This window comes from Enoplosus armatus, chromosome 1 (assembly GCF_043641665.1).
Source record: "Enoplosus armatus isolate fEnoArm2 chromosome 1, fEnoArm2.hap1, whole genome shotgun sequence".
Lineage (NCBI taxonomy): Eukaryota > Metazoa > Chordata > Actinopteri > Centrarchiformes > Enoplosidae > Enoplosus > Enoplosus armatus.
In genome coordinates, this window is record NC_092180.1 from 10,160,205 (window position 1) to 10,186,788 (window position 26,584).

Below are 26,584 nucleotides of genomic sequence, written 5' to 3' on the forward strand. Positions count from 1 at the left end.
ATAAAGGTCTTTAAAGAGACTGAATTTAAAGAAATTTAAATTTGATTTCATGGCTGAAGTTTTCATTCAATAGTGACTTCAAGGTTTGCCTTGAAAAAAACAACAAAACAACAAAACAAAAACCATCATTTTTAAATTCAAAATGTCCATGCCAAATCTGTTTTCAGCAACTCACATTCAAGCCAAATTTCTGTCTGTTTGTCAGTTCCTATGTAACAGTGCATATGAGTGAGAATGTGTCCCAGACCACAGCATATTTGCAGATTTAGTAATAGTGGAATCATAATTACACTGAATTACTGCTCCACTTGTAAAAGATTGATGCTCGAAATATAACGGTTCAGTAATTTACATGAGCTAAGAGCTAAATGAAATCTATGACCTGTTGTCTGTTTGCCAAGTAGCCTACAGTAGACTCCTTGTTTTTGCTGGTGGCAAGGAAATGTTCTTTCAGAGAACTATCAATCAAACTCACAACCAATTATTGTTAATGTTGTAACAGTCATTAGGCTACACACATCTAATTATCATTTGACTCCAGTGCTGAGGTTTTAGGAAGGATTGTTATGCTCCCAGCTGTCTGGAAGCATAAAGGCAGTGGAAAGGTTAATAGAACTTGTGGCTTTTTATCCTATTGCCATCATTAGATGACGCAAACTTTATTGTTCTCAAGAGGAAAGTCCCACATGATCAAGCATAATTTCTGAATAACAACTTAAACCATAGAAACAGCTTACAAAGCGCATCCAGCAAGAGCGATCGCAAATATCATGTGGTTCACTGTCAATATTCCACACAATTAATGTATTCTGCTATAATTCATGAGTTTCACTAACAGGGGCACAAATGTCTCATACTGGTTGTTTTTACATTGAAGAACGTTCTCTGATACTGTATGTCTTGGGGGAGCAAATCATGGTTTGAGTAGAGCACACGAGAAGGAGCTCACAAAAGTTTCTGTTTGTTGCATCACATCAGCTCATTGCTGTTTGCATCAGACAAGGTATTTGGGATTTTACTGTAGCTTTAGGCTTACTTTTGAATTGAGACACAAAGCTGAAAAAAAGGTAGCGTAAAGCACTTTCAGTATAACATCTTGATAAAAAATAAAAGGGAAGCATCAACTTGTGTTCCACTTCAAGCTTAACATGAAAGTCTACATGAGAAGCATTTTCTAAAATATACAGAAAATGATCTATATATCTGACAAGTGAATGATACTGTGCATAGTAATAGGCCTGTTATGACTCGTATAAAATTGATTGAACCTCTCAGGGAAATGTTTTGTCTACCCATACAATTTAGTGATTTAGTGATAATATTTTGATTACTCACACAATACTAAAATAATGTTTCCACAATAGTTTTATATACTTTATTGTAAACTATCTACAGGAAATTCATCAATAACTCTATTGCTATCACTGTATTTTGAAATTTACTACAGAATACAGTATGCGTTTATGTTTGGCAGCTTGCATGGTCGGTAATTTGTATGAATTAAAATGTGCCCTATGGGTTAATCTACGTCGTTAAATTGTAACGCTGTTAAAACTGCAATTTGTATAATGACTGCAGACAAACTGTAACCGCTGCTTGAACCATCACCTACGGGAGACCCAGGCAGAATAAAACGAACAATCCTAATATGAAGTTGGGCTGATTGACAGCTTACTGCGGCCAATCAAATGTCTTCTCAACTGTAAACAGAGGGGGCTGTACCAATGAGGATTCAATTTTTGTGGCTCAGTGGATGCCATTGGTTGGATTAAACACGCGGACCCGACATCCTCATTGCGCGGGTCTGTCAAAAAATATCTGCCACGTAAATTTATCCAGCCGACGCTTCAGCTACTGCTATATTATATAGCTTTATACTAATCAACGGATACAATTTGTGATGAAAAAAGGTGTTGAGTTGTATGCCGCATTCCTTCGGTCAGCGGAAACTCAAGCGTTACGTGACAGTCCTTAAATTGGATTAGCGCTAAGTAAAGCCACCGGTGAATGGTAGTTTAGCAATCTTACTAGCTAGCTCAACGGACTGTTGGGAGTGAAGCCTAGAATATATACGTATGGATGTTAGCTCTTCGGCTAATTCAAGACACGGACGGTAATGTAACTGGACAATTCCGCAGGTGTCGTCCTTCACCATTTTCGGGTGTGTGCTAACGTTACATACATTTTAAGGTTAACGTCTTAAGTAGCTATCAGCTAGTGTAGAAGTCATTAGGTTATCAACATGGATAGTTACAGTCAGCGGTTTGAATCCACTACCGGACGAGACAGTAAATCTCAAAAGAAGAAGGGTTCTTCTCACCACAGCACGTCATGTTCCGATGAAGGAGACCGGAAACCAAAGTTTGTAAGTATGGCAGACTAAATATAAATGTTTGTTTTATATTTAGCTGTATGGTACACAAAACATTTTATTGACTTTAGTGTACAATCACATGTGGGGGATCATATAATTTTTCCAAACGATGTCCCCTCAGTCCCTGTCAAAATTACATACATGAGTTCATCATCTCTTATGTTTCTGATACCACCCGTGGACACCACATACAGAAACGGACACACACAAGAAAGTGCACGCCCCACACGGAAAAAGTGGCTGCTAGAAGTTGGATTGAAAGATGTGTGAAAATGACTTTGGATTCATTCACTCTATTAATTTAAATTATTTGAAAACTGTTTCTTCAGCTTGATCATGCCTTGGGAAACATAGGCGAGCAATAGAACAGTGGTGGAGGTGTGTTATGTCTGTGTAATGTATTTACTTGTATTTACTTACACATTATGGTATGTCTATTGCTGAGGAAATGCATGTCACTGTTAAGAAAGCTCATACACAATGCAGTGTTTGCATGTTAGAGGTTTGTTAGTGAACAGTGACCTTGACAGTTTGTTGATTATGCTTTGCATGTAGGAAATCAAAAGGTTAAAATTAGGGCAGGGTTTAGCCCTTACACTAATCCATGTGCTTCCTACTACTACAAACCAACCAACATTCTGTCTGCTTGATATTTGTCTGGGAGATATAGGAAGATGTTGCTATTTGGACAAAACATTATCATTATTAGGGTTCTCAGTTAGGCGTCTCATTTTCAAAGCGGTTGGCTTTTATTAACAACACACAGGAGATTTGTGTATGACACGGCTCTACTTAATGCACTCTCAACCTGCCTTTGACCCCATTCTTATGAGAGTGCTACTACAAGTTAATTCCTTGTAATCACCATTCAGAGATTCTAGTCTACAATCGTAGTAAAGGTCTGTGCAGGAATGGTTTTTCAATCCAGACTGTTATTATTCACTCCCACTGATGAGCTGATGTCTAACATTTATTAACCCTAACAGAAACACCTGTTCACCTACTAAGATGAATGTTCAGTGCTGGTTGAAAGCGGGATTGCAAAGTCACATTGGCTGATCTGTTAAACCATTCAGATTGACTGCCAATGTGGGTTTAACCTGCATCATTGCATTGTGTGTGTTTGAAAGGGGGTAACATAGACATATTCACACTTTATATGTGTATAAAATTAAGCAATATGAAGGAATCACTTTTGGCTCTGTGGTAAGTTATGATGGACATTTGTCAATATTTTTCCCTGACTACAGTGGTGGTGCATCCGATGACTTATTGACTGTATTAGTGTTTTACCTAACCAGGTCCCTTGTTACCAGTCCATAAACCAAAAAGCAGATACAAATGTAGATTCAGGATAACTATTAACCTTGAGCATGAAAGTTCATTCTTGACCTTGGAAATATTATCTGACTGAATTTTATTTCAAGATCTACTAAGTAGCTTTTTCGAGCTTTCAACAGCAGCTGGCGGTTTTGATCAGTGGAGTTTGTGCAGTTGTCACTACGTAACCTACAGGCAACATGGAACTTAACAATAGGTGGTTGTATGTTGGGGGAGATCATAAACCTTGTCTCTGTTGAAGGGTGATCTTTGGTGTGCATGGAAGCCATTCATAGGTTGCCAAAGACCATCCTCATCCATTGATAACATTCCATATATGGCCATCTACCATCTCTTGACTGTGATAACAAAGGAGCTATTTCCATGACAACTGAGGAAACTCCATCCATTGATGATGACTGAGATGTAGTTGAACGCCCTGGAAAAAAATCGAATCTCACCCAAGACTTTGCTTGTGGCCACTTCAAAATAAAAGCAATACAAGCTTTTACTGTGAAAAGCATAGGAAGTGTTGTGTTTGCACTGAAAACATACTGATATTGCTTTTCGTGCTGTTGATTTACTCTTGGCAGCACTTTTTCACAAGCAAAGCATCCTTACGTGAGCTAAACTACACATTTTCACTCTGCTGACACAGGTGTTAGTCATTGATCTGGTTCTCCTTTTAATATACTAACCAAAAAGCAGCTAAGTACACAGAGGCCATGTTGCCTTCCAGAGAGCCTTGAATTTCAAAAAAAAAAATCTTTTCTCATGGTTTCATTCTCTTTAAATGTCAGAAATACACAACCAAAGAACATCTTGTCACTTGTTCCCATTAAAAGATGTGTGTGATGTTACAGCTTAGTCTTGACACGTTTAGAGGGAGAGAGAGAGGGATCTCATCAGATTGGTCTGTCTAACAACATTGATAACGTATAACTATTATTATAACAAATAACTGAAAAACATTTTTCACAGTGAACAGCATTGGTAGTCAATAGGTGGCACTGCAATACCACAATACTCTACTAAGTAGATTTGCCATTTAAGGCCACTAAGGCATTACAATAGTGAAGAAAGAAATGGAACAGAATACATGTTAATGCAATGTGTTAATGTCCTTTTGCAATGCTGTTATTAGCAAGTGTAGGGTAAAAAAAGGATGAGACGGACTGTTCAGTCACATCCAAAATCAGTTGTCACTTTAAGCTCTGAAAAGGTTTTATTGTTTCATTTATGTAATAGATGTTTATTTTTTTCTCTGTGTCACAAATTTTTGGGTAGTGTTTTTAGTGTTAGTAGGCAATATTATTGTTGTATTAAGCAAATTAGTTCACTTTTAATTGTTGAAGTTTGTGAGTTGAGTGGCTTTTTTCAGTCAGTGTCTGTACTGCTGCCTGGGAAGTGCTGTAATGGTAAGGAGATTAATCAATTTGTCAATCAACAGAAAATAACATTTTCCTCACTAAATCTTGTATGGAGGACGACCCGTGTGAGTTCTATGTTCTATGAGGTTCAAGGTCTATCCACTTATATTATCTATATGGGGATTTCTGCAGGAAATGTTAATTAAAAAAAAAGTCATATCACAAATTGTGATTTTAAAAGGCCATAGATTTAAAAGTTTGCTGTTTCAATACCAGTAATTAAGATGGTGCAGCACCATCATTCCATTCGTTGGTGAGAGCCCTGCGTAGTAGTCTCTTTGCCTTTTGATAAGTATGTGCAACTGCTCAAAGTCCTGAAAGTAAAAATAAAATAGAATAGAAAATAAGGTGTTAGCAGTGTTAATGAAGGGTCCAAAGAATGACGTTTTCAAAATCTGATGTTGGAGGCAGTCTTGGTTTGGTTCTGGTCTTGGGTTCTTTCATCTTTGCTTTTCCCTGACCTCCATGAAGCGTTCCCTTTCTGTGTTTACCGCTCTTTTCTGTTGTGGATTGCGTGTGCAGTGTTTTACTAATCAGCGTTTTCTCTACCAGTGGTGGGTTACTTGTCTCAGTTAATTGAAAAAGATGTTATCTGAGTTTAATTAAATGAACAGGGTGATAGCAGAAAGGAAAATGAATTCACTGAAAAACTTAGTAAACACAAAGCATTGCTGATTAACCAACTGGCCCTATAGCCAGCTTTATGGTATTTTAGTTACCAGGCAATTATGTTTCTTACCTGAAGCACTTTGTCAGATCCTTTTGGCCGGACTCACTGTCCTGTGCTGTCCTTCGGTCCCACTGGTGGCCTTCTTTTATTCTATCGTTGTCACTTGGGTCCTTTTGCTTGCTCTGTTTGGAAGCCTTGGAAATAAACAATGGGAGTGCCGGTAAGGCTTCACACTTGCCTGCAGTTTTAATTGTGACTATGGTTGGGTACGAAGAGATGGCCTTGAATTGTGACCGCTTCATTATTTTCAGAAGCCAAATACCAATAAGCTCCTGGGTAGGGCTGCAGCAAACTTTTTCATTATCAGTTCATCTGCCAATTATTTTCTCGATGAATCTATTAATTGTTTCATCAGAAAATGTCAGAAAACGGTGAACAAGGCCCATCACAATTTCCTAAAGCCTTAGGTGATGTCTTCTACTTGTTTTGCCGGAACAGTCCCAGACCCAAAGATATTAAATTAACAATTATTTAAATCAGAGAAAAGCAGCAAATCCTCACATTTAAGAAGTAAGAACCAAAGAATCATTGCTTAAAATGACAATTGAACAGCTCTGATCCTTGGCAGTCACACTGTTATTGTTTTTTGGACATCATTCGCTGTAAATCAAGACAGCTGCTAGGCATTTTTTTTTATTTGTAAAATTAAAAATTTTTTCATTCTTGCAAACGGCTCAGTTTATCGATCAAAACAGTGTAAGGTCTCAGCATGCTGTTTGTGCCTAGCCGTGTCACCTGTGGATTCCTTTGTACGATGCTGATTGTTTGGTGCTATTTAGATGCAACAATGAGACTCGGTGAGTACCAATTGAATGTCCTAGATATATTGAAGGCACACGTTGGGTTTGTGAACAAGCTGCAATGACATATATACTAGAGTGCAATAGCTGGTACAAAAGGCTGCTTTAGTACTGTTGGACTGTAAGTGTGCAACAGTGGAAGTGTAGGGGAAGGTGAAAATGACTTGAGTTTTGTGAATTGTTATTTCACAATTTGTTGGTTCATTTATATATTTCACTGTAGTTTTTCATGTACTGGCAATTTACGTCATAATTTCTTAGTTATTTAATATTGACCATTTCCTTGTTTACTTGCTGAAATGCATTTGACTCCTTTTATTGTCTCAGCTATGAATTAAATCATTTAGAATAGTTGTCTACTTGTTGGGGTTCATCTTAGTTTCATTACAAATGCATGCCTATTCTGCCGTAGTTTGTCAAAATCTGGGCATGTGGGGTAAAAGTTTGACAGCTGTGTCCAATTAGTTTGACCAATTGTCAAGTTGATCCGTGGAGAGAAAATATTTCCTACAGTAGGCATATGGTGGGTCATTTTATTATTATTCTCTCATGTCTTTTCTGGCACATGCAAAAATGTATGATGTTAATCTTGGAACACTTGTTAGGGGGATGGCTCATTGACAGGTTGACATATTTTATTCCAGTGGTGTGTATTGATTTATTTTCTCTGAGGTTCTGTACGGTCTGCTGTTGTGCTAGAGGGGGAATTAACCTTTCTATATCAGTTTTTCATTCAGCATTACATCATGACAACATTTTGAAATGTAATGTTCATGTATTCTCATTCCTTATTGAGATTATTCCTTTGGCATTTTTGATTCTGTTACACCTGTTCAAAGCACAGATGGCAACTTCCCAAGAAGTCTACAGAAAAACGAACAAACCCCCCCCCCCCCCCCCCAAAAAAAAAAAAAATCTGCTAGAGCAGAAAAAGCAGCAGACAAAACTTGCTCTGCAGGCACTGAGGTAGCTGGTATGCGCAGATAACAACAGGCCAAGTGCCAATCTCCTCTTCCACCGCACAAGTGGATCCTTTATACTTTGCAGATAGGGCTTGTTAGAGAAGCACTTTTTAGGCAGCAATTTTTGACTTGTGTCGTTGATGTCGACACATGACTCTTGAGTTTAGACATTTAAACTTGGATTTAATAATCTGCTAAACTGCACCGCTGGGTGCCCCAAAAGGATTTTCTTTTTGTAGGGAAAGTTTGGCACCCACCCATTGCACTTGGTGACAGTTGTACAGGCTGGGGAATGTGCAGTAGTTTGGGCTGTGGATCCTGTGGATCAAAGCCTTGATAGCCACTGCATACCTTAACATCATAGCATACCTTATGTTACAATCCCCAGATATTGTTCTGTTGAACTCCTTTTAGATAAATGAATTAATATCCTGCTATTGTTATACAAAGCACTGATGTCTTCGTGGTTAACACAAGGATGTTCAGGTCTGTGTTTGAGTTACTATCATAAGGTGTGGTAGTCGGCAGTTGAGCAAGGCTAAAGGTGATCAGACTATTATTATTATTATTATTATTATTATTATTCATTATGATACAATGATGTCTGTCTTTGAAAACTAGAAAAATGCTGACGAAGCACAGTGCAGTCAGGAAGTACTCTGCTCAAAAAAATTAAAGGAACACTTTTTAATCAGAGTATAGCATCAAGTTGATTAAACTTCTGGGATATTGATCTGGTCAGTTAAGTAGCAGAGGGGTTGTTAATCAGTTTCAGCTGCTTTGGTGTTAATGAAATTAACAACAGGTGCACTAGAGGGGCAACAATGAGACTACCCCCAAAACAGGAATGCTTTTCTAGGTGGAGGCCACTGACATTTTTTCCCTCCTCATCTTTTGTGACTGTTTTGCATTTGGCTAGGGTCAGTGTCACTACTGGTAGCATGAGGCGATACCTGGACCCTACAGAGGTTGCACAGGCAGTCCAACTCCTCCAGGATGGCACATCAATACGTGCCATTGCCAGAAGGTTTGCTGTGTCTCCCAGCACAGTCTCAAGAGCATGGAGGAGATTCCAGGAGACAGGCAGTTACTCTAGGAGAGCTGGACAGGGCCGTAGAAGGTCCTTAACCCATCAGCAGGACCGGTATCTGCTCCTTTGAGCAAGGAGGAACAGGATGAGCACTGCCAGAGCCCTACAAAATGACCTCCAGCAGGCCACTGGTGTAAATGTCTCTGACCAAACAATCAGAAACAGACTTCATGAGGGCGGCCTGAGGGCCCGACGTCCTCTAGTGGTCCCTGTGCTCACTGCCCAGCACTGTGGAGCTCAATTGGCATTTGCTATAGAACACCAGAATTGGCAGGTCCGCCACTGGCGCCCTGTGCTTTTCACAGATGAGAGCAGGTTCACCCTGAGCACATGTGACAGACGTGAAAGGGTCTGGAGAAGCCGTGGAGAACGTTATGCTGCCTGTAACATCGTTTAATATGACCGGTTTGGTGGTGACTCAGTGATGGTCTGGGGAGGCATATCCATGGAGGGACGCACAGACCTCTACAGGCTAGACAACGGCACCCTGACTGCCATTAGGTATCGGGATGAAATCCTTGGAGCCATTGTCAGACCTACGCTGGTGCAGTGGGTCCTGGGTTCCTCCTGGTGCACAACAATGCCCGGCCTCATGTGGCGAGTATGCAGGCAGTTCCTAGAGGATGAAGGAATTGATACCATTGACTGGCCCCCACGCTCGCCTGACCTGAATCCAATTGAACACCTCTGGGACATTATGTTTCGGTCCATCCGCCGCCGCCAGGTTGCACCTCAGACCGTCCAGGAGCTCAGTGATGCCCTGGTCCAGATCTGGGAGGAGATACCCCAGGACACCATCCGTCGTCTCATTAGGAGAATGCTTTGACATTGTCAGGCATGCTTACAAGCACGTGGGGGCAATACACAGTACTGAGTACCATTTTGAGTTGCTGCAATGGAATTTCAGCAAAATGGACTGGCCTGCCGCATCATTTTTTCACTTTGATTTTCGGGGTGTCTTTGAATTCAGCCCTCTGTAGGTTGATAATTTTCATTTCCATCAAACGATGTGGCATCCTTTCGTTCCTAACAAATTACACAGTCCATATCAGTATAGATATCCAGCATGATTTTTTTCCCATTGAGATCTGATGTGTTTTCAAAATGTTCCTTTAAATTTTTTGAGCAGTGTATAAGGACAGTGACCCATTTTTTTCGTTGTGTTGGCTTTTTACATTTTTGTTGTTTTGGCTCTCTACTACAGTTTTCATCCAATAAGAACGTGTTAACACCATAGACGCTCCTATAGCTGAGAGCTGTTCCTTTTTGAATTTCAACATAAGCGTAACAGAGTAGAGACAAAACAACAGCAACATGTTACTGTCCTTTCAGACTGCGCTGTATCTTTCTCTCCAAATGCAATAAGAAACACCACATTTAACTTTTGAATTCTCTAATGCAGAATACAAAGAACCAAAATGTTTCACTTGGTTAGCAATCAAAGACATCTGTTCATAAATTGTATCACAATGATTTGCTCTAGTCTGCTGTAGTGCTAAAATATGTTTTATAATATTTGATGCAGTTGCTTTATGTATCTTGATTTGTTTTTTTTTCTGTTCCCCACCCATAGCACTTACCCTTTAGAAACATCACAGATGATGTGGTAAGATTTGAGAAATTGGTGTGCTTTCTCTTCTCTTGGTTGGCAATCTCTGCAACATCTAACATTACTAAAAATCATCGAATCTTCTTATTTTGAGTGGCAGTGAAATTGGTCTTCATTGGCAGGCATTGGATTCATTAACATCGCAGAGCACAGACTGCTTCTTTTCTCACTAACTAATGTCTTTGTTGACTACGTTATCTAGATAGTGCTTTGCTCAACATATGTTTAACAGATGTTCTGTGTATGTGCTTCGTTCACGCAGTTCACACTAATAGCATTGTTTTTTGTAACTCATTAATAGGCTAATTGTTTTGTCTACTCTGTTCTGATTATTAATGATTTATATAATCAGAACAGAAAATCTAACACACCTTGTATCTATCTCAACTTGGCACAGTGTACTTTCCCCTATGTTAATTGTGTTTTCTCTGTTGTCTGTACAGCTGGACAGATTCGCCAGTATTCGGATTCCGGGTAGTAAAAAGGAGCGGCCACCCTTGTCACACTCTAAACACAATACTAATGACTCCATTTCTTCATCATCCACCTCACATCAGTTTGAGGAGCTTTCATCAAAGATCACCTCGGAAAAAGAGATCTTGGCCCTGTTTGAAAAGATGATGGTATGTTGTTTTATCATTGTACAATATAGTAGCAATATAGTACGGTATAGAAAAACAATATACTAGCTTTCATATAGTAGCTACCCATTAACGCAACACTCTTATAGTAACTCTTATAGTATAGCTTCTTTAGAACACAAAAAATTGTTGTCACTACATTTAAAGACACAAATTAAAAAAAAAAAAACTGTTGTAATTACAATAATGTCTAATCCTCTAATATAATATGATCCCCAATTTTTCGAATATAGTTTTCCAGAAATAAAACACTCTCATGTTTTTGCTTACATAACAAATTGTGAACTAAATCTAAGCTAAAGAAGTAATGGGAAAAATGAATATGGTAGAAAAACAATCCGCTGTTGACACTAACACTTTGGACCAATTTCAGTAAGATTTATCCTCTCTTTGTTTTTGTTTTTTTCTTTTCAGGAGGACATGAACTTGAATGAGGAAAAAAAGACTCCGTTGAGACACAAGGATCTCAACACAAAGAGAGAAATGGTCATTCAGTATGTTTTTACTGCCTCTAAAACGGTAAGTTTTTGAATGCATTTTTGACTTAATTTTACTTCTTATGTTTTGTTGCCTAACCTTTTATAGTTACATGATTTCATGTCTGGAATTGAATCGTGTATTTTTAAGACCTTATAATTTTGCTCATACTTGGGGCACGTATTATATTATTCCATGTATTTTTCACTGAAAAATTATGTCTCTCATGGGACCTAGTTTGAGAAAGACTGGGAGGGATTGAATTTGATTATTTAATATCAAAAACAGGCTTTATTGGATTACAAGCCAGTGCAGTCTCATTTGTCGTGCCATCTCTATATCTAGGAGATGTAGTTACACCTGAACTGGGACACATTTGTAAAAATACACAAATGTTGAGCACGGGAATATTTAAGTAGTCATTAAAATGCCCACCCAATAGCATGCCTGCTGCCTTAGCACATATTGAGCTTGTCTCACTCTGTTTCTCTCTGCTTTATTTTCTCTCTCTCTCTCTCTCTCTCTCTCTCTCTAATAATTATAATAATAATTGATTAGATTTTGTGTAGTTTGCTATCATGGTTGATTGGTCCTCCTTCAAGTTTCAGCTATGAGCTATAAGCTTTTTCTTTACTGCCTCTCAAAGCAGACAGACGGGTGTTGATAGAGGGTGATAAAACTGTGTTCAGAGGAAAACAATTGAATCTCCAAAGAAATAGAGACTATGGATCATTCTTTCTCTCCCAGACCGAAAAAGGCCTGCTATACTTTGATTTCTCTTACCCTTAAGAATAGAATCCTATTGAAAGACCACCATTTGAAGATGATACTCCATTAAATATCCACCCCAGAGCATGTTCATAGTTAATATGGGTTCAGTCTGTGATACTTAGTTTGAGTAATAATGAAAACACAACCTACCTGGGGTGTTGTTGATTTCATATTAACAGAAGCTTGAGAATAACCTCTTTCTGCACCTCCTAACTTAAATCAACAGTTGTAACAGATATCACAGATATTTACCGATGCTCAAGTTACCTCACATTGCAGAATTTCCTTTACATGTTTGTTTTTAAAGGTTTTTTGGTTAACGAGTTGGCACAGTGTCTTGCAAAGAAGTATTGCATTTATTATGTTTGCTATAACCAGACATCCCCCCAAAGTTGCCTTAGGCTATCTATCTCTCCTTACCATGGGGACCAGCCTGTTTATATGCCTGCAATTGTTTACCTGCATGGTAAAATGATGTGGCCACTGGCCAAAATGCAACAAATTAAAATCCTTCAAACCAGTTTTATCAAGTGTTGTATTTACATAAGACGTGGTAAATTGCATGTTTAGAGAAGGAGGTTGTGAAAATAAAACAAGCAGCATTTTTCTCATGTCGATAATTACTGAGTTTCTATATTATGACCGTAGCTGTAAGATACTCAGCAGGATGGATTTAATTCTGCTCTCATTTCATAAATCACTCAAGACCATGGTATGGTCAAATTATGAACATTATTTTATAAAGCTGGTCAGGCTCTCATGTAATAATTTACCCTCTTAGACTAATACCAGGTCCTTAAACAGTAATGCACTCAAGTATGCTATACTTTGCTGCTGTGACTTGTAAATTTCCTGCTGTGGGATAAATAAAGTCTATGTCTAAGTCTACTGCACTGATGGGCAGATGAAGACTTATGAAGCTTTGGGGCTTAGATTAAATTAATTAATTAATCGTTAAATTGATTAGTCTCGTCAGAAGGAATTGGAATACTTTTTGATACATTTACTTCTGTCTTTTGCTTCAAAGAAAAACACAGACAACTTCTTGCTGCTAAATAAGGACATTTATTTATAGCTAAATGTCTAATAACAGAATAAATGAAGGATTAATGAAGACTACATGATAAAGAAAATAAACAGATGAATAGAAGATCTTAAAAGATAAATCTTACTCACTGGGCGATAGTGAAGTGAGAAACGTGATTTTAATCATCGAAACGAAAGGCGTCGCTAACATGATGCTAGGGCATCAACTTCTCTAAAGGGGGATTTCTTTTATTTGACATCAACTCTTATCACTGTAGTAGATGGAGGTTTGCGGATACTTGCCGACCCGTTGAGAGGAGACTGTTGACTTCCAAAGGTGGCTGTACGTTGGCAGCGCAGCGGGAGGTGCAAGCCGGTCTGCCTGTGAGGCTCTGTTGTTAGGAGCCCTGCTGCAGGTTGTGCTCCCCGGTGACTGAGGAGCAGTGGGTTGCCGAGCGGATGAGGTCTTCTCGCTGGTCTGGCGGTCTAGTTTCACGGCCGACAGCAAAGGTTCTGGCCGGGCGTCGCTGGCACGGTGCTCAGGGGCAATAGAGCTCTTGTTGAGTCCTTGTGATGCTGTGGCTGATGTCGAAATAAAGTTTTTTTCTGGCTACACAAAATGTATAATATTTTTTAGCTTAAAAACGGTGAGGCTTAGTGGTACAAAAATATAAAAATCAAAAGAAATAGCTCTTCAGTTTAACACTGAGGCACTCTGAGGCTTTGCATGATCATGTTTAAATAAAAACTATAATAGTTAGAGCTTTCATTTTTTGCAGCAGAAAGCTTGAAAAATGCTTTTTGCTTCATCATGTTGTATGCTCGTGATGACCTCATTTTCCGTTATGTTATGTGCGGTGAAAAATCCCGCGGGTGCCCCCAGTGGTCGCGGGAGGTCGTTTTTTGCATGATCCTGTTCAAATCGATCTAAAACTAAAACCGTTATAGCTAGAGCATTCATTCTTTTTGCAACAGAATGCTAATGCTTCTGTCTTGAGAGTTATCACGTTGTATGCTTGTGATGACGTCATTACATTACGTGCGATGCAACCTGGCGTGACACACGGTGGCGCCAGAGGAGAGGAGCAGAGAAGAAGGTTGATAGGAAAGTCAGAGAGAGATTGGGATACTAAAAATCTACATAGTTGAAGTAATTGTGTTATTGAGTGTTGATTTTCTTTTAGGTTTCTACATTTAGAAATCTTTTGGATCAATATGTTTTGTGTGTTTATTTTGCTAAAATTAGATGAATTTAGATTTAGTATTTTCTTTATTTATGACACAATTCCAATACTTTTATAAATCAATTATTATGGAATGTTGACTTACATTATCTTTTAGCTAGGTTGCACATATTTTAGGGATATGAAGCATTTGAAGATACTTCAAAGAAATTACATCGCAATAAGCTAAAATTCCAATATAGGCACTGGTGGACCATCTCTGTTGCAGAGTTCAAAGGGTTAAAAAAAGTTAAATTGTGCGCAGACTTTAGGCGAAGAAAAAAGAAACTTAAAGAAAGACGTCAAAATGACTAAGATAACTAAGAGATGCTACTTGAATTCAAGTTGAGGACCAGCCCGAAGATTGGAGGTTGATCAGTTATCAGCTATGACAACGTTTTGTACTGTAACAATTTAAGCAAGCACAAATTTCATACTCTCAAACATCACTATGGCCATGCAATCGTGATTCAGAACATATTATAGTAGTTACGAAATCATTCTGGGAACACATGGTTTTGCAGCAATCGTATATCAGAACGTCATTCAAGCAGTTATCTAATATTCCTAACTACTCGCTATCAAAAACATAATTTCCAATATTGCTAATAGGTGAACAGAAAGTTAATACTTAATTTGATTACACAATGCAGTATAATAAACTACCATTTTACACACTTATAATTGCATCCTTGGTAAATAGAGATAGAATCATTCTCTACGGTAAGTAGATGGTTTTGTGGCCACATGGTGCACAATGTATTAAACCATGAATTAATAATTCAGTCGTCTTACATCGTACAGAGATCTAAGTAATGTTAGCTACTTTACTGATTTTAATTTACCTCTTATTTTAACCTTGATTCAGGCTTAGGCAGGAGAGAAGAATATAACAGTGTTGCTTCCTCAGGAATGCACTTAAGTTTTATGACAGGCCTGGTGGTCATCTTATCTCAGACCAGATCAGAGGTGAGAGAGACAGAGAGACACTCTCCCTTGTTTTCACTACATTAGGCCCAGTGTCCACTGTGGGCTCATGTGTTTTAACTTCACGGTTGATATTTATGTAACATTTCATATGAGTCATAAAGTGATGTGATTGGACAGTGATATTCATTAAATTAGTCTATTATTTTATTACATTATTACTTGCTGTCAGGTGGAAATGTTCCCATTCTTAGGATTGTCTTCCTAGTGTACAAGTGTACATTGCCATATTTCTCAATTCTCTCTTCTTATCCCACTAATGTGCCAATCACATAGTTTAAAACTTCACAAAATATCAAACTAAATGAAGCACTTTCTGACACACCAGACGTTAGAATGTTTGGATGTCATCAGCCATCTGCCCATCTCTACTATACTATATGGTATTATTACAAAATAGCCCAATACTCTCATGCCCATATGTACATTAAAAGAGTTATTGGTCGCTGTAATTGTTCTCCTGTACATACTGGCTGTGAAGGGATCCCTTCCTAATGCAGTTCCAATGGAATAGATGGGGAACAAAACCCGCAATTCTCAAAACTGCATTCTATCATATCTTCCAAACGTTCTTTTTTTACACAAAATTACATGTGGAGCTCAGTTCACCTCTGACTTTCTGAGGATGAACTGCTAGCAAGCCTTAGAGACCTTTAGTCAGCTAGTATTATAAAACAGGAGACAAGGGCTCACTGTCCCAACATTGATTAAGCATAAATTGTGGTCTACTGGGTTCCAAATTCCAATTGTGGCTAAGACCTCAATTAAAGTGATTGATTGTTGAAGGATCTGATCATCAAAAGAGAAACAAATGCCCAACTAGGTAAATGTATATTCTAGAATGTAAACAGAGCATGTGGAACACTGAGTAATTACACATCACTTTAGGTGCAGTCGCTAATGCAAACCAGTAATGTGATTAAGTCTTTTTTTAAGAACTTTTTTTATGCCAGTATAGAACTTCAGTTTAGAGAAAGTATCTGCAAACTTGTCACCTTTGGGCAAAATTTGCCTTTTTAATGTTAGTTAATATTCATGCGTTGGTAATATTTGTTACCTTTTCCCTGAAAAACCTCTGCTTATAGTGACATAAATATTTTACATTGTCTTGGTTTGAACATTTAATTTGTAAGTTACAGGAAATCAGAACTTATTGAATCTCACCAGTTAATGCTATTTTATTGGACAATGGTATGTTACAGCCTAGTTTGGATGCACCAGAGGTAGTGGTGTTGAACTCTTATAGGAATGGTGCTGTTTCTGTCAACTGCAAGCACAGCTAATGTTGGCTTTTGCCACGGCAGGGAGACAAAACCTGTGTCGCTTGTCGCGGATTGGGTGTAGTGTCAGTTCTTATCATCGTTAGTCGCTATCTCTGTATCCTCTCCCCAGTGCCCGATCTAGGTGAGGGGAGGGGAGGCCTCCGAACTTTCTCTGCAGAGTAAGTGCTCTGTGAGTGAGTGTGCAGTGAAACAGAGAGATCGAGGCATTGCGGCCATGCTCCACTTCTGTGTCCTGTTGTGAAGAGAGAAGGGCCCCAACAGAAAGGGCGGATGAGATGGGGAAGTGATGGGGAAAAAAAGCCGCTCCGTTACCATAATTGTTCTAGGCATATTTATTTGAGAAAGAAGTGGAAATCACTGTGGGTGAAGGAATTGACGGGATTTCTCCCACAGAGTTGCCGTTGGTCGTGAAGAGAGAACAGTGTTGTGCGAAGATTCTTACTCGTTTGAAGTTAAAATTGACCATCTCTCACTGCTGTCACTCTTGCTGGTGCAGTGAACGGTTTTTGTTTTATCCTTGTGAAGAGTTTTGTTTGATGTGATGTATAACAGTGGAGCACAATCCATTGTATAATTTTTTTTTTATAAAATTATGAATACAATTACCACTTTGTGTTTATATATCTATATATATTGGAAAACATAGTCATAAATAGCATAGCATTCAAATAAAGTTAAAAAAATATCCTTTATTGAAAATGAAGAGGCAGAAGGGTCACAGGGACACTCCCTAGGCTGATGTGATGTGGATGGGCCTGGTGTTGCAGGTGGGTCCACAGCTCCTCTGATGCCAGAAGTGGGTAAACAGGCTGTCACTAATGCTCTTTTAGCGAGAAAGGCCCAGCCAGACGTGCCTATTGCTGCCATGAGCAGCACTCGTGCTTCTCTGACTGCCGAAGGCCTTCGATTTCCTGAGAAACAAACAGGTTGCTGATCAGCATGTCTCTCCAGGACGGGAGAAGCGTTTGACCACTGGGCCAGAAGAGCAAAAGGGAGGGAGGAAGACGTTTGCTGTATCCTTGATGGGCTGATGTGCAGCCAGGGAGTGGGTGGAATTGGTGAAATTGCAGCCACTGTTCCAGTTACTCACAACAGAGCAAGAGACATACAGGGTAGGAGTTGGCTTAGGCTGATGATGCCAAGAAGGAGTTGGAATCGTTTTAGCCATGATGATAACAACACTGGAGGGTGTTGTCGCTGAAGAGTGCTAGATTCATCGGACTGCTACCTTATTTGGAGGCATTGATGGTGAAGCACATACCGAATAGAATCACTTTTCCTAGAGGTTCAAACTGGATACCAAGCTTTTTAGTACTCACTTACGATCACAGGAGACTTAAAGCCATAATGATGTTTTTGGTTTTCTGGATCTCATTCAGCATGCCTATATGGATTTGACTCTGCCTATAAGGAGTATACATTTCCCTTTCTAAGGCTACACAGGTGCTTATGAGCATTATAACACAGTCTTTAATGATTAAAGATAAAAGGTGGATTTTTTGAGTGAGATTTTTAAATATATATTGAGGAAAATATCATAGATTGGTGCTTGAGGTGTCAAGGGAGAGACAGACTGGGCATAGTTCCATTGTTTTGGCAGCCTGCATGGGTTAGGGATTATTTATTCCTGCTAGCAGTGGTACAGGCTAATTTCTGAGGCCTTTGATGAATCAAAAATGTAGCTTTCTCTCTACATCACCTTCCCACTCGAAAAAACAAGCTTTTGCTGTAAGTGTCTTGCTACTGTCTTCCCTTCCCCAAGTTTGCGAGATGCATGTAGATTGTAATTAGACAGGGGAGTTACAGTGGCTGTTTTTTTCCCTCATCTCTATGGTCAGATATATTTGAATTGGAAAGAGTCTTTTTGCATGTGATCAAAGATTATCGAACATTGCAGTGTGAGAGATGATAGCTGTCTCAGTTAATTGCTGTGATTTCTGTGTTGACGACATTTTGAACCAACCCCTTTAGAAATGTACTATTTGGGAAATGTGTCATTTCGGTGTGAAATATTCAGAGGTTTGGAAACTAATTAAGAGACTTGATTTACCGTCATATTAAAGAGAACTGGGGAATGAGCATTTGGGTTTATCCATAACCCTGGGCTGGCATAAGGATGTTACGCTGCTGGCTTTGATCCATAAGCCTGGAAAAATTAGGTGGTCAAAAAACATGTTGTCATTTTTACTTCAAATGTTAGCCTAATTTAAAATATCACTGCTGAGGGTGTTTTCATACTGAGAATTTGAACTTAAAAAATTGCAAAACATGGAAAATGAACATTTCCATGTTAATTAAGAAAACATTTTATAGATACAGGTATGAACAAAATAGTGGAAATAAAAGTATGGCTGTCATAACACAACTATGTAGACTATAAACTATGTAGAAGAACATTTAGTAAAGGCCCAATCCATGCTTTTCCAAATTAAGAGAAATATACAGATGGCATTAACAGTTTTTGCTTGTTACGTATGGGTGTCATTGGTCTAATTTGCACTTTGGCATTGGCACATTGGCAGTGGGCAATTTTTTTACTGAAGAGATTGCTTCTTCCTCTTTTTCTTCCAGGGGAGCTTGAGAAGCAGCCATCAGATATCTCCTCAGGAGTTCCTAGGAGAGCTGAAGTCAGGGGTGATGGACGAACGTCTGTTTGCCTGTCTAGACTCATTGCGAGTGTCCCTTACCAGCAACCCTGTCAGGTACAGTACAAGATTATGACAATAGGAATGGACTTTTGGAGTTTAAGTGCCCTCAGTATTGTCTCTTTTGTAATTCTGTTTGTTAGTAATTACACAGTATAAAGACATTATTTTTGGATCACCATCTTATTATACCCTTTTTAAAAATGAATTAATAGAATTTTCATATTACTTTATTGTAATGCAATTAGAGGATTCAAACAAGACATAGAAGGATAGAGTAGCAAAGTGAACAGAGCTGCAGCTCGCATACCGTACAGTTGCAGCTGTGAAGATCATTCCATGCAGAAGTGTGAGTTTTAACAAATTGAAATTGCCTCATCAGGAACAAAACACCATGACTTGGTTACTGAATTCATCCAGAATTGCAGTGAACTTGTTGAAATTGTCTACAAAGCATAATCTCTTACTTCAGTCCACCATAAGCAGTGTGAGAACAGACCTTTAAGACTGTTGATGAGTTTTTTCTTACTGCCATGCCCCTTGGGAGTCTTAGGGTGTGGTTTCACTGGAATGCATTTTCAGTTAAGGTTTTTCATATCTTGGCAGGTTTTGGATGCAGTGCTTATCCCTGTCAGTATTTTTTGTATAGGCCAAATACTTCTCAGAAATGACAATTATATAATTTTCACATTTAATCCCAAACATTCATGCTGTCTCTTTGTTAATAATCGCTCACTAATCACTGTCCATGTTGTGACAATTCTTTTTATTTTGCTTGTATACATACCTGCATGTTAGGCTACACTGTCAGGGTGTAGTCATTTGTTTTTTGACTTACATTTGTTTCTTTGTCAAATATCCACACATTTTTAAAGCCGTTTTACAGCATGTTGTTTGTAGTATATAGTACAATATGAATACATTTTTAATACTGGGATTAAGGGTATGCACTGGTGTACATACCGAACATAATATTGTTTGTGGTAGGATGGCTAGTTTTGTGTCACAATGCTTAATCAAAGAAAAGGTATATTTGTTGCCAGTACAAAGTAGATCTGACTCCGTGACTAGGGGGAGGGGGTGTTCCTTTGGTGCTATCTAAGCCACATTGACAGGCAGATCCCTGGCAGTCTTGGCTTGGTTGTCTCACTCCCTTAGATTTCGATTGTTGCTTTGGGCTCTCTCTGTCAGAGGTTGGGGATTAGCAAATTTGTTTCACATTATCATATACTCTGCCAGAACCACTTTAAAGGCAGTCAAAAATCTAAGCTCAGACATTTAGTCTTCATTGACTTTTTAGCACTCTACCACCTCCTACCGCCACACACACACACACTCACACACAGATATGATTTATTTGATCACAGTAAGCTGTTTTCACGATTGATGTCATGGATACATAGTTTGTGTACAATACAGGGTGTATACAGAATTTGAAAATAGCGATTGAGAAAATCCTGATATTGCTTTAATTGACTAATTAAATGTTAGAGCAGATCACTCACGTAACGTTACGTATGTTAAGGGTAATGTCCCTTTGTGTGAAGACACAAGCCAGCTTTTTCAAGTCATGTTCCCTGACAACCACATAACAGCTAGATTTACACGTGGTGAACGCAATTGCTCATATATATATGTACATGTGGGCTGCTTCCTTACTTTAAAAAACTGACCTTGTCTGGGGCCCCCGGGTTGCTCACCTGGTGGAGCGCGTACCATGTCAAGGCTGAGTCCTTACCGAAGCGGCCCAGGATCCCAACCTGGGTCCTTTGCTGCATGTCACCCCCCCCCCTCTACCCTGCCTTTCCTGTGTCTCTCTACTGTCAAATAAAACAGAAATGCCAAAAAAAAACAAAAAACTGACCTGTCCAAAGTACTGAAGCAAGAGCGTATGTTGACAACTCTGCTCTGAGTTTATGGGCCATTCATTGTCTCTGGATATCATTTGGGAAAATGAAGGACCTGCTCTCAGAGACATGAATCATGAAACCTTGTCCAAATCTCAATGTACGGGACGAACGTGAATTAGAAAGTGTTTAAAATACTCCTGAAGGACGTGCAGAAGGATGTGGAGAAGTCACTAATCATTCGATTTGTGTGGGTTGGATGTACTACACAAAGCGTTCAGAGATTGATGTAAATCTACCGGGTGGGGAGTTGAACATGGACTCTCAAGCCTGCACTGGCATTTCCGCGATTGCCCTGTCTGTTATAAGGATTTTGTGACGGCAAACGGATGCAGCACGCCCATGCTTCAGTTTTCCAAGCACCGGTTGATTGAGAATGTCAGTGTGTCAGAAAGAGGATTGTAGCTCTGGCCGCACCTCAAACACTACGTTGAGATGGTAGGAAAAGGTGAGCGACTTCAAAGGTGATGTCTTTTGACGTGAAGATCTGCTGTGCTGATCCTCTCTTCATTGTGGAAGTGGGAATATTTAACAGCATAGAAAGAGAAATCACCCTGTTCCTCACCATGTATCAAGCAGACCAACCCATGCTGTCCTTCCTCTCAGAGAACATGTACGAACTGATTAAAGGTAAGGATATATACATATTCGTGGTGTCATTGTTCATGTTTTATTCTATACACTGCAGTCTATCAGACACGCACAGTGTGGCTATTTTTCACTTGTTTTTCATTCAAGTTTTAGTCGAAAGTAATATGTTGTATAAGTGTAGTAGCTTAATAAAACAATATAACATAAAGGTTGTCATAAGAAGTCAGGCAAATTAACAGCATTGTTGTCCAAAACATTTAGTTTTGGCATTCATTTCTACATAATTGCTAGAGGAGCAATTTCTTAGCATTTCTTGTTGTCTAAATAACTTGCAAAAGAAAACACTGAAAAATAATTCCACCATAACAATGTGGCACCCACTTAAAGTTTAAAATTTCACCCCTCATAGCAAGAAATACCATGACACGAGGGTCTAAGGACAGAGGGTGTCGTACGCTGTACAGATTGCAAAGCTCCCTGAGTGTGATTTGTGATATCGGGCTATATAAATAACACTGACTTGACTCGAATTGACACTCATCAAAGAGAATACGACAACATTCACCTCGCGTGTAGTATTTGACATTTTTGTTTTTTATTGACATTTATTTATTGAACAGAATAGAATCAGCATACAGCACTGTAGCTTGTATCACCAAAGTTATGAATGGGTAATATTCACTCATTGGATGTGTCTAATTCAAATAGTTGTCTGATAGAGTGTAATACACCAGACTTATCGTTTGTACATTTGCAAATTAAGAGTGATCAAACTGAAACATAACATTTTTTAATTTTAACTTTGCAGGGATCATGGGACGATTTCTGGAAAAACAACCGTGAGAGGCCACACCCACACTGAAGCTCCTCAATATCCCTTTTCAGGACAGTAATCTGCACAAGGACAATTCTCAGATTGATATTGGATTTGCAGCAGAGGCCACCCTGAACCAACTCGTTCAAGGACATATTTAAACCAAATTTCGAGAAAATCTCCAAAAGAAATGAATGCACATTTCCATCAACCACCATTATGCGATTGTTAGGAGTTGGTTCGAGATAGACAGCTGGTGGCACAAATTTTCCAGTCGGGTGCCCTTAAACCATTGCAGAAGAAGAGGGTGCAACAAGTTGACGCAATTAAATGAGCCCCAGTCAAAACCTGAAACGGTGAAAAACATGTGAAAGTGATGGAAATATAGCATTTCTGTTTGATTCATGTATTAATTTGAAGAACATTAGTCTCCTCACCACTCCACAGAAATCTGATGTTTTTGTCTGATGCTATTTATCGTCCCTTCAGTGGAGCGGGGACTTCAGTGGATGAAATCACATGCTTCATGTACGTCAAGATTTATTCACCAAGTCCGTTTCCATTGCACTTTGTTGCATTTTGCTTTTATCAATGCACCAATTTTTCCACGTTTCCACCCTATTTCTTTTTGTGCAAATTGAAAATGCGCATAAAAACAGGTGGATAGAAACACACCTTTTGTTGCCCTTGTCAGGTTTGTTTGGGACATAACTATGGTAGAGATCACTACTTTTGGCTGCAGGAGTCAGATAGCGTGAATGAAGAGAGGAGAGAGAAAGAGCAGCAAGCTGTTGACCTGAAGAGAGGCCCTCACAGATGAGCTGGATGATTTGAAAAAGAAGAGGGCTAGAATGGAGGCTGACATTTTCGCCCTTTAGAAATCGGCAGATAAATACGCTGAGAAAGCAGTTACAAGCAAACTGACCTTCATCACCAAATCCAACAGTTTCTGTCGAACTGCAAACGAAAAGAAAGTATCTCTGCTGGAAATTGAAAAGCAGATTGAATGCAGAAATGAAAAAATAAACTGTGTGTCAGTGTTACTGGATAAAATGTTTATTTACTCATTTTCCAAACATTATTGCATCACACTCCTTTATGGTATTTAAGGCTACACAATAGAAAAAGAAAATTCTCTGGGTTTCACGCATTTTATTCTGTAAACGTCTTACTGATGTGTTAGTGTTAATTAAATAAATGTTTTGGATCAATTCACAAAGCTTGTCACTGATTTTATTTAAGGTACTGTATACTTCTTGTGGTTTATTTCAATACAACGATTTAGTCTTATTGTTCATGTATACACAGACATTTCACAGAATGTGTGGCCATGGAAATTGGCCTCAAAGTCATGGAAATGTTTTGGTAAAAATGTGTATGAACCCTGACAGTGAGATCGCAATACCTCTACACAATGCCTTTCTTGTGTAAAATAGTTCTGTCTTGCTGTTCACGGCTGATTGAGGATGACAGTGGTCTTGCATCATCTTATGGACTTGCCTTGTATTATATCCCGCATCTTTTCTGTTTGGGTTGTGGTGTGCTTTTGAACCAGAGGCTATTGTCTACACCAGTGGTCGGTAATCTTTTTCCATATGAGGTACCAGTTGCAGCTTACAGCTGAACTCCAGTCAGATCACAGGAGTTTAAAATTCTGACCAATTAAAAAAATGTTTAATGACATTTTCACTGCTTATCCACTCTCAAATACCCACTCAAAACACAACAATAGAGAATAGCATTGTATCCCATGCTGCATGATATTATTGAGCACCTTTCCAAAGCAAGTATGCATTACCTATCACCTACCTACCTGTCTATCGCACAGGAAGTCTCAACTCTCTCTTTCTAGGTATGTGTTTATACTGTTCATCACGAGAAACAAATGGACACTTAGAATTGAGATATTTCATTGGCAAGGTTATATGTTAGATCAATCTACAGTAAGCAGTGCGTCTGTGTAGATCAGGGGTGCCCAATACGTCGATCGCAAAGGTAGTGTGGGTAGATCGCATGGCATTAAAAAAAATAGACGTCAGCCTATCATCCATCCTCACTATGAAATTTGTCACTTGATTGACATACAGGGCAGCCAGTCTGACATCTGATCTTTTCTGACACATGGGTCACCACGCATGCGCATACAAGCGCGCCAAGTGCGGCAAAATGCGTCCCTGGCTGATTCCATTCAGTGCAAGTCATCAGAGTAAGGTAATGACAAAAGAGTTATATTGTGCAATATGGGCTCATGCAGCTATGCAAGGTACACCAACATATATTGTACATATAAAGAATACTTAATATATTTATAAATAAATATATGTTTTGCATTTTTATAGTAGGTAGATCATTTTGACTTGGTCATTTTATAAGTAGCTCGCATGCTGAAAAAGTGTGTGCACCCCTGGTGTAGATGAATGCTATTACTGGCTATGTAATATAATCAGAATTGTTCAGAAGGAACAAAATGTTTTTATACATTCGACTGGATAGTTTCATATTGGCTAAATATTGTAATCATTACTCTGTCACTTAATTAGCACAAAATATTTTAGCCCTTGAATATATCCCTTTTGGATTGGTATTGTATGATTACCCTCCCTTTTTCTTACTTCTCTTCCTTTTCTTTTGCCTCTAACCAGTTCAGCATCAGTGAATAAAAATGCATTTGTTTATATGTTGTTAACACAGCTGGAATCTCTCATCTCATTTATCTAGGTCTAAGCCTTCTCATAGCTAATAAAGCCTTCCTACTGCCAGGCCCATTTTTTTGAGTTTGCATGTGAATAGCACCCACGCCCACTGCTGCTCTCTCCCACCTACTTACACAATAGTGCATGAATGACGGCACATGGATGTAGGAGCAAAAGAACAGAGACTTAATTATATTTTATATAACCTCTTGAATACTGCAGCTCTATTAAGATGGCCTAGTGAAAATTAGCGTTAAGAGCTTTTAATCATGATGAATCCATATTTTGTGAGCCTCACTTTGTTCTTCAATGACATCAGCATAAATGTACAAACAGTGCCAAGGACTGAAATGCTTCAGAACTTGAATTAGTGTAAGGCTGGGTAAAAAATAAATAATTGAATCGTACAATATTTATTCTTACAATTCCAAGATCAATCTGTATCTGGAATTTTATACTTTATTTTGGTAACTATCTGTACATTTGTGCTAAATGCTATATATATGAAATCTGTTGTTACTTGTTATACATGGGACAGTTTGGGCTGCACTGTGTGTAAAAGTGTATACACTGTAGAGTTATTATAACATGCCCCAAAATCCAATTTTATTATATTATTTCCAATCAAACGTTTATGATACTGTATATAACGTATAAATAACGTATATGATAGCTGGCTGTAGTAGCTGTCTTATGTCACGGCGTGCCATAAACTGTGACGGAAAAGCAACAGTCTATGTGTACCCACTGCTGTTTATGGGACCGTCACCTGTGTGATCCTTGGGGAGATGGCCTGTAGGCACCAACTTCTAATGAAGTCACCACTAATAAAATGGACAGTCAGGCTCATGTATAATGACACAGTTTGGCTTGACCATAAATCTGCCTTGGCTAGAAACAGTGGACCAACAGGGGTAACCTCTTGCCATCTAATAACACGTTACAACCCTGAGTTGTGGGATTGATTTGGCAGTAAAGTATTTTGTCTGCCACTGTTTTTGGATGTTGATCACTGTCACTTTCTTGGCACTGTTGTAGTAAACATCTCTCACTCATTGCCTCCATCTAATATCAGGTGGTTGCATTCTGCTAGCATAGGCTGACAGACTTATAGGCTCCCTCATCAGATTCCTTCTGGCGGAGCAGACATACTTAGAGGTAATTTGGTACTTCCTGCTGCTCCAGAGTGTCACCCTGTGACGCTTGCCTCT

At 38.9% G+C, this 26,584-nt stretch overlaps 1 protein-coding gene across 1 annotated transcript in view; it reads left to right on the forward strand.

Moving 5' to 3' along the window:
• The first annotated feature begins 2,233 nt into the window (after positions 1–2,233).
• Positions 2,234–26,584, forward strand: part of LOC139307394 (protein diaphanous homolog 3-like) — a 149,722-nt gene continuing 125,371 nt past the window's right edge. Inside the window, exons 1-5 of the mRNA XM_070931158.1 lie at positions 2,234–2,365; positions 10,280–10,312; positions 10,759–10,938; positions 11,371–11,475; positions 19,295–19,425. Coding sequence (XP_070787259.1) covers positions 2,243–2,365; positions 10,280–10,312; positions 10,759–10,938; positions 11,371–11,475; positions 19,295–19,425 — 572 coding nt within the window. The 5' untranslated portion in view covers positions 2,234–2,242. The remainder of the gene's footprint in view (positions 2,366–10,279; positions 10,313–10,758; positions 10,939–11,370; positions 11,476–19,294; positions 19,426–26,584) is intronic.